The sequence below is a fragment of the Astatotilapia calliptera genome, chromosome 4 (assembly GCF_964374335.1).
Source record: "Astatotilapia calliptera chromosome 4, fAstCal68.1, whole genome shotgun sequence".
In the NCBI taxonomy this organism is placed as follows: Eukaryota; Metazoa; Chordata; class Actinopteri; order Cichliformes; family Cichlidae; genus Astatotilapia; species Astatotilapia calliptera.
Genome location: NC_137425.1, coordinates 18601250 through 18610649, shown reverse-complemented (window position 1 = coordinate 18610649; position 9400 = coordinate 18601250). Strand labels below are relative to the sequence as shown.

The 9400-nt window shown below is 36.8% G+C and overlaps 1 protein-coding gene across 2 annotated transcripts; it reads left to right on the top strand.

Annotated features, from left to right (window-relative positions):
* The first annotated feature begins 4522 nt into the window (after positions 1-4522).
* Positions 4523-8287, top strand: ifi44b (interferon induced protein 44b). Of its 2 annotated transcripts, XM_080300922.1 has the most exons (9): positions 4523-4552; positions 5123-5168; positions 5592-5630; positions 5749-5782; positions 5975-6173; positions 6561-6707; positions 6958-7129; positions 7230-7330; positions 7455-8287. In XM_080300922.1, exons 3-9 carry the CDS (start codon positions 5594-5596, stop codon positions 7623-7625), a joined length of 861 nt encoding a protein of 286 aa, XP_080157048.1. In that variant the 5' UTR covers positions 4523-4552; positions 5123-5168; positions 5592-5593; the 3' UTR covers positions 7626-8287. The 2 variants fall into 2 exon arrangements, with proteins under 2 accessions (XP_080157048.1, XP_026019489.1); XM_026163704.2 differs by lacking the exon at positions 4523-4552 and having other exon boundaries at positions 5106-5168.
* The last annotated feature ends 1113 nt before the right edge of the window (positions 8288-9400 follow it).

Below are 9400 nucleotides of genomic sequence, written 5' to 3'. Positions count from 1 at the left end.
CAAATTCCTCAATCACCATGAGAACAAAACCACAAGGATCAGTTTCCAGCCCTTGAAGACCCAGAAGTAGCGAAAGATACTGTTTATCTTTTGAAAATATAGCACAAACAATATTATATAGACACACAACACTGTATTTTTTCACATTAAATGTAAACAACAAAATGTTTTTTTCCTGTAGCTGATTGAATTTAGAAATGTAGACGTATTGTTACACTGCACGATAATGACACGTTTATCTTGAACATGGAAGGAGACAAACAAATCCAGGCATTTTATTTCGTCCAATACAACTTGTAATTCCAACAATTCTCATAGTACGTGAAGCAACTATCCAACAGCTGAGTTGTTGACCAGACATATCACGTGATGACGTCACATCATGCTACCGGCGTAAAATTGTTGGCAGTTTTATGGAGAAAAAGTCGTCTCGAAAGTTTTCTAAATAATATGATTAAAAATAACTGAGGTTTAAAAAATGTGCAAAGTGATTTGTGTGCAACTATTTAGATAGTGAAAAGTAAATAAATATATTATAAGATTCTGGGTAATTCCCCAGCTGTGCATTAGTAAAATAAAAAACATAGGTCTGCCTATATACGTTTCTACATACACATAAAAGATGAGTGACATACCATGCAAAGTACTATGGAGAGAAATTTTCCAGAAAAGGGTTACAAATGCCAGGGCTCTAGACTAACTTTTTGCCAGGGTTACACTGGTGCGCTTTTTTTCTTAGCTGCACCAGCACAAAAGTTTTACATGTTCACTTTTTTTTAATTGCTGTCCATACAGACAATATTTATTTGTAAACGATTAACTAACAATCTTATCAACACAAAGTTCTGTATTTAAAGCACAGCTCTACAAGAAAGGTGAGTTACTGGAAAAGTGCGTGGGCTTACAGTGCTTAAAGTGGCACTCTTTGGCAATATTGTAGACAATGTTAAACTTAATCATCATCTCGGCCTCTGACAACCTGTTTGCTGCTGCGTGCCGCTGAAAGGCACTGAGAGGGGACACTAGAGCAGTGCATTTATCGCAGCATATGTGTTTTCTGGATACTCTATGCTCTTTCTGCGTTCGGAGGTTGATGGCTCTGTGTCAGAGCACCGGCTATGAATTTCAAACAAATCAGGTCTTAACTTAATGAAAAAGTTATCAACTAGTGATGTGTCGGTCGCGAACGAATCGGCTCTTAGAGCCGAATCTTTGAAGTGAACGACGCGAGCCGACTCCTTATTGGGAGCCATGTATTTTTTTTTTTACTCTCTCACCCTCTCTATGACACTTATTTTGGCTTCACTTCGCACATGAGCGAGCAGCGGGGGGAGGGGCGGTAGTTACACTGGCAGTAGCACAGGAACAGAGCAGAGAGAAAGAGAGCCAGGGACAACAACGTCACATTAGAAAGGTATAGTAATCATCCACAACTATTATCAGTTGCAGATGATAAAGGATTCAGAAAGTTTATTCATGCAGGCCCATATGACAGAGAATATGCATGTTCTTTTTGTTTTCATATTTTAATTTATATTTAATTGTGTTGTGGTTTGCAGTGTTTTGTGTTGTTTCACTTTAAATTTGCTTAAAAGGAAAAAGCTTAAAATTTAAATAGTTAAAAGTTGAAATGTGAATAGTTGTTTTTTTGTATTATATAATTTGTTTATTACATTTTATCTGGAGTGAATAAATAAAAGTATATTTACAGTGGCCCCTAGAGACAAAGCACGTACAAATACAGAAGCACGTACAAATACAGAAGCACGTGAAACCTCCAAAACTGTTAGGTGTGGCTGTGTGCAGGCAGGAATAGGACCCAAGGTGCAGACTCCGGAGACAGAACTTAAACCAAAACAGCTTTAATGCTGAACTCAAACATAACATAACTGGGAAAAAGGTCAAAAATAAACTAACACTGGCGGATTGACAAAACACACAGCAACGTAAACAGTAGATCACGACACGGACACAGAGAAACACAGGGCTTAAATACACAGAAGGAGCAATCAGGGAATGGGTAACAGGAGGGAAACACAGCTGGGGCAAATCAGGCCTAACGAGACAAGGGGAAGCAAAACCAGACACATTAACATCAGACATGGACTTTCAAAGTAAAACAGGAAACATAACACAGACTCCCAGGCAGGCACCACAGAGGGAACAGAGACGTGGGACCAGGGCAGACACAAACACTGACTGAACACGGGGATATAGGAACTAAGGATACACAGAGACGTGAACTAGACAAGGGGATACAGGTGATAGGGGAGACAGAGCAACTAAAGAAGACAGAGACATAAACCATAAGACAGAACTCAAAGAAACCAAAGACTAGAAAGTATAAATAATATAAGAAACTCAAATACCCTGGGTCAACGACCCAGGCATCCTAACAAAAACATGTACAAACTCCAAAACACAACGGAAGTGCTCCAGGATGCTATTGGCAGTGTTGAGCTTTTGTTATCTAGTGGCTGAACAAGCCAGGAAGTACCACGGACCGGATTTGGTGTGTGGTAGTAAAAGGAAAATGAACTTTTTTTATTTTTTGATTATTTGAATATATATGAGTAGTTGTGTATAAATACACAAACAATAAACATGTGCTTTCAACTGTGTAATTTAAGTGATTTGGGTAGCTCTGTTTTTGGAGTTCAGTTAATACTAGCAATGTGTTTTGCACAAACAGTTAAACAGTAAATAGTTACAGCTTCACAGAAAGAACCTTGAGAGCAAACTGCTGCTGAAGCTTAACCATCACTTCACTGAGTGAAGAAATGGCACATTTTTGCTAAATATGCAGAAATAGACGCACACCCATACAATTTATGGTAAACTGAGCTGCCTTGTATTTACATATGTTGAAATTGCCTTGTTCTAATGTTTTTTCTAAGGCTGCTGTGCCATTTGGAGCAAAAATGAATATAAAGTTTACAGCATATCTTGTCACTGGAAATGGTTTGCACTGTTTATATTTATATTATTGACTGTAGATATTGGTTAAAAAGGCTTTATGTTGTGAAAAACTGAAATTAGAATTGTTGTGCCTTATTTTGTTGATGTTTTTACACATATTCTATTTGAAAATACTAAAATGTGTATATTTTTTTATTTTTGTTTGTCTGATAGCATTTATTTAAAAAAAAAATTGGACATTAGTTACTCACTACTTGAGTAGTCTTTTCAGCAACTACTTTTTTACTCTTACTTGAGTGACTTTTTTGATGACTACTTTTCACTTTTACTTGAGTAATAATATTTTACAGTAATGCTACTCTTACTTGAGTACAATTTTTGAATACTCGACCCACCTCTGGCAGATACACAGTTTTACATCTTAACTGGCAACACGTGCTCCCAAGACATGATGGGAGACAACTAGCCGCTCCCAACATGCCGCACAGCCCCCACCTGAGTGGTTAGCTTTCCTCAGCAACCTGTGTGTCCATAACAAGGCCTATGAGGCGTTGGAGAAGGCGACACTGTCGTCAAATATGTGTTACGGGTCCCCCAGCCGTCTCCGAGACCAAGTCGGGGCCTGGGTTTGGAGCTGGGACCGTGACGGCTCCCCGGATGGGTTGATAGGGTACCAGGCGAGCACCCTGTTGAGAAGTTAAGGGACGTGACAAATCGTCAGTATTTTATGCGTCGGGAGTGAGAACAGGTTGGTAAACCACGTATGACAGCCTGTCAAGCACGTCCAAACCACTGGCTTACACACAGTTCAGCTAAATACGTGACAAGGCAAGCGTATGTGAGCAAGTGTGTCTGTGTGTGTGTCATCTCCTGTCACACCATACATGGCGCAACCTCTTCTCAAGTTGCTCTATAGGTGCAAAAGAGCAGAAGAGCAGAAACTTGTGGTTTCTAAACGTGCAAAAGGAAGTTACAGCGAAGAGACCGCTCCCTTGCATATCCATGGTGATACTTCATGCACATGCACCTTTTATATGTATGGACGTGTGCAGGTATAGATATATGTGTATGTGTATGTATGCATATGTATATTTAGTATGGACGTCTTGTGTGCATGCACATGTCTATACTTATAGATATTTGTAGACATCTATTACTTACATAGTAATAGCAGTGGTAGAATACTTTTATTTATGTCTTGCATATTTCCACAACCCTCTATCAATAATCACATTCTGTGTATGCTACCGTTGTATATAGTTTATTATCTTACTTATTTTGTATTTGTTTGTATTTTATTTGTATTTTTGTATTTATCATCTGCCATCTGTACCTGAGCTGGGGTAACGCAATTTCAGCGTTGTGGAATCAAAGTCTAATCTAATCTAATCTAATCTAATCTAATCTTATCTTATCTCATCTCATCTCATGTTATCTTATCTTAAGTGAAAAGTAGTGAAAGTTCCAGTGATGTGAAGTCAAGTAATGTGGTATACAGTAAACTGAGTCAACATCAATAAAAAAGAAAGTAAAAGTAAAATTATGATAAGAAAGGTGAAAGTAGCAAGAACAGTATAAATGAGCTCTGTCTGCCCCCACTGCAGTCAGACAGTCCAGAGCCACACAGGAGAAGGTAATGACTTTCAGAATAACTTTGACATTATTCTTTGCATTTCAATGAAGTTACATTTTCTTTCTAGTCTTTCTATTCCTTTTTATACATTTGTATTTTTTTTCATAACAATGTAATTGATTATTGTTATTCAGTTACAATTGGTGGTGCTACCTAAAAATGTTTCATTTTTCAACAGCAACAGACGTGTGCAAAATACAAGAAACACAAGAACAAGGCAAAATATAAGAATAGGAATATGAGAATTATAAGAATAAATATATGTAAGAATGTATGCGCATTACTGAATATGTATACCAAATATTCTGTCCTATTCGGGTCAAATATGACCAATTTACAAATTAAAAAATTCATAAATATTGTGTTTTACATCTAATTGCCTCAAGGCCTTATGACATGCTCCACACTATGCACTTGAACATATAACAGTGATGAGCACCTCTGTCGTATTTGTAATTTTTTCACAACAGTGTAATTTATTATTGTTATTTAGTTATATTTGGTGGTGCTACCTAAAATTGCTTCCTTTCTTTCTCTCTCAACCTTTTATTTCTATTTTCTATTTTCCAGTGAAATTTTAAAGACAAAAGAAAACAATATTAGACTTTCTTTGTAGGTGAGTAATGATTTTATGAAATTACAGTGTTCCCTCGTTTATCGCAGGTGTTACGTTCTAATAATAACCCACGATAGGTGAAATCCGCGAAGTAGCGAACTTTATTTTTTACAATTATTATAGATGTTTTAAGGCTGTAAAATCCCTCAGTCCATGCTTTATACACTTTTATCAGACAGGCATCAACATTTTCACGTTTCTCTCTTGTTTAAACGCTCTCAAAGTTCAAACCTTCGTACAAAAATGACTTCAGTATTATAGAGTGAAACGAAAGATCAAACCCTGTTTTCTGGTCCAGAACATGGGAGTAGAGCAGCACAACACAGTACAATACGACACAAATGATTTTGGGCAAAGAGTGTTATGTTCTAAATGTTTCAATGCATATGTATGGATGTATTATTGTGCTATAATGTTTTACAGCAATGGGAGGACAAAAGTCTCGACCTGTAAACACTCCGAGTAAGATAATACATAACACAATAAAGTCAAACAGATCAGAAAGAATTACGTATTATCAGTCATTGCTTTCTTTAAAATGTATTTTCAGTTTTTTTGTCAATTCTGTGCATGTTTTCAGCTTTAAGTGAAGAATGGAGGAAAATGGGGTGGACGTGAGTATTTGACTCTTAATGTGCTTTTGTTGCCACGTAAACGTCTTAAATCATCTACTTGCAAAAATCGGTTGCTGTCAGCTGAATTTCCCATTCTCATTGGTGTTCATAGCATAGTCTCACCACTGTATCTGCACCACTATCAGTTTCACTTTCTTGACTTTAACTTCATAAATATTCTTCTTTGAACAGTGGCAAAACCAGTGATCTCCAGAGCATAAATAATTACCAGCCTTATAACTCTGAGCTCCAGCACCTCAGAATTCTTCTTCATGGACCCGTTGGTGCCGGCAAGTCCAGCTTCATCAACTCAGTTGATGCTCTTTTACAAGGCAGAATGGCCGCAAATGCTTTGGCAGATGGAATTTCTGGAAAGAGCTTCACTAAAAAAGTATGTTTTAATCCTAGTATGGTTTAGTCAAGCTCATGTATTTTGTGCAATTTGTTAAACAAAAGTCATGCAATTTGTAACAAAACTAGGGGACTGAAACTAAACAGCTATAAAGCTGCACGTAGAACCAAGCTCACTTGTTTTTCCACTACAGCACAGTAAAGATTAGCACTTAGAGGTCTTAGGATGTGGTCTGCTCTTGCGTGACAGATGGGGTTTTTTTATTTTTTGCTTCTTGAATCTTTGTCTGAAGTTTAGTTTCACTTTACTTTTCTCCATAGTTGTTCTCACAGATATCAGCCTTATACTAAACCAGAAACCAGCTTTGTAGTCTTCAGTGATTAGGTGACCTTGTTATCAGAACCGTTAAAACCTTTTGTTTTACAGTATGAAACTTTCAAAATCCAAAAAGGAGGACCAGGAACTTTTTATCCTTTTGCCTTCACTGACATCATGGGCCTTGAGAAGGACACAGGAGTTATGGTGGAAGACATCATACTGGCCATGAATGGGCACGTGAAGGATGGTTACACGGTATCATGAAGTTTAAGGCATTTTTGCAGACACTATTTGATGGTGTATCCAATGACACGATTTAATTATGCCTTTAAATAACACATACGGTGTATTTAAAAGTTAGATTTCCAAAAACACGTGTGTGTATATAGATATATATATATATATATACATACATACACATATGTATATACATACATATGTGTATATGTGTGTGTGAAACATTTGCGTATACTTGTTTAGTTTAATTAACTTCATTGTTTTCCAGTTCAATCCTCAATCTTCATTATCCGAACATGATCATAAGTACAACAAGGAGCCCACTCTAAATGACAAAGTTCATGTTTTAGTGTCTGTGCTCGATGCCAACAAAATAAAACTCATGAGTGATGATATAATAAAACAGATGAGGACTGTCAGACTTGCAGCCAGGGACATGGGTAAGAGCCAAGCGTGGTTATAGGATAAACCCAAAATGAATTAAATAAGCTGACAAACATCACCAACTCTGATATTCTTTAATATTCTGTGTATTGACAGGAATTCCCCAAATGGCAATTCTCACCAAAATTGATGAAGCCTGTCCAGAAGTCAAAAAAAATATACGAAATGTGTATAAGAGCACCTGGTTGAAGGAACAGGTACTTTTCTAGCGGTAATTTTCAGTATTTAGCTGGAATATTTATTTATTTTTTACCAACAGTTTAATTCAAGTAAATTTTAAGTAAAATAAATGCTAACAAATGTTAAACTGTTGAAATTTAGATGGAGATAGTGAGTGTGAAATCAGGTATTCCACTGTACTGCATCTTTCCTGTCAAGAACTACCACTCTGAGATCCAAACAGATGATGACATCGACACACTGATACTGGCTGCTCTGAAGCAGATGATCGACTTTGGAGAGGACTACGTTAACAAACTGCAGACCTGCTGAACCTTGTTTATTGTTGTGTTAAAATGACTTTTGGGTCTGAACAAGAATGTCAGAGTAATTCTTTGCATGCTGATTCTCATTTCCTTGGCTAAAGCATTTACCCTGCTTTGTAGACTTGGCTTTCAGTTTTTGTGTTTTGCTCTTGTATCTATCAACCTTTGAACAGACATGTAATTGTGTAAGAAAACTATACTGCTTTCATATTATACTAGGATGACCATATTTTGATTTCCAAAAAGAGGACACTTGGCCCAGTCATGAAGTACTTTAATAATACTGTTTGCTTAAAGGGCAAAAAAAAAATAACTTGAAGACCTCTGGAATTAACTAATGGTACAGAGAAAAGCCCTCAACTGTATAAGAAAAATTACCAGCACCGGGACGGTACTGAAATTCAGGGGCGATTCTTGGATCAGAGCTTTGGGGGTGCTGAGCACCCAGAGAGCTGCCCAGCCAGGCAAGATAAACCTGTCTCTGTCAGTCCCTGCATCCTTAAATGTTGTCCCGAGTTCTCTCTGACTGTCACTTTGGTGCATTTAAACCCCTGTTCCTCCCTGTCCTCATCGTCTGTTGTCTTCGTCTCCGTTATCAGTCATCATAATTTTACCATCTCTGTGCAAGTCTGCAAATTTCTTTATTAAATCATAAGATTCTTAAATGCATCAAGTCTCTCTGTGCCTGGGTCCTCGTCACAGAACATGACATCACTGTTTTGTACATTTTAACACAATTGAATCCCCACATTTGTGAAAGAAAAGCAAAACACTTTTTTGAGAAGTCTGTAACAAAACCATCAAATCTGATAAAGGTTATTTAAATTAGGGCTGGGTATCGTCACTGATTTCTCGAATCGATTTCACAAGGTCTCGAATCGATTTGATCCACGATTTGATTCAATTTGATTTGATTCGATTCAATTTGATTTGAATCTGGGAAATTTTGCGTCAGACAGTCAGAAATATTATAATTCAGATCAGTACATTAACATATTTTTGTATCTATAAAAAGGAAGCTGACACTCGCAAGACTTTATCAAAGGTGTGAGCATCACAGCAGATGCCTTTGTGTCAAAGTAGCTGAAGATAAAACACAGAAAAACATGAAGGTTTTCCTGGCCTGGGATTTTATAAAAGATATTCTGCAGTACATCAAAAACGAAAGAAAACCATTAATCAACATATGAACATCATCTCTGAAGTTACAGCGGTTTTATTAGAGACACAGTTAAGCTTTTTGCATTTTGCATAATTTTAAAAAGTTTAAATTTGTTCAGAAGCCTATTGAACGGCAGAAATTAGGTTTTCTTTTTGGAAGTAAGTAAAAGGGAAAAAAACCAGTGGCCGACAGCGCTGTAAACAACGGTAGACTTGTGCGTAACAAGCAAGCGAATAATGAAGAAAACAGATTTTTAGACGGGAAACTGTTGTTGAAGTACAGAGAGAGAGCTGTGCACGAAGTGTGATTTTACAGGGAGTGCAGAATTATTAGGCAAGTTGTATTTTTGAGGAATAATTTTATTATTGAACAACAACCATGTTCTCAATGAACCCAAAAAACTCATTAATATCAAAGCTGAATGTTTTTGGAAGTAGTTTTTAGTTTGTTTTTAGTTTTAGCTATTTTAGGGGGATATCTGTGAGTGCAGGTGACTATTACTGTGCATAATTATTAGGCAACTTAACAAAAAACAAATATATACCCATACCCATTCACAAATATACATTTCTGATATTCAAAAACAAAACAAAAACAAATCAGCGACCAATATAGCCACC

Coding starts and splice junctions, on each gene's coding strand:
- ifi44b (XM_080300922.1), top strand. CDS start 5,594: ATGGGAGGACAAAAGTCTCGACCTGTAAACACTCCGA. Junction 5,631..5,748: donor TCGACCTGTAAACACTCCGA/GTAAGATAATAC, acceptor GCATGTTTTCAG/CTTTAAGTGAAGAATGGAGG. Junction 6,174..6,560: donor GAAAGAGCTTCACTAAAAAA/GTATGTTTTAAT, acceptor TTTGTTTTACAG/TATGAAACTTTCAAAATCCA.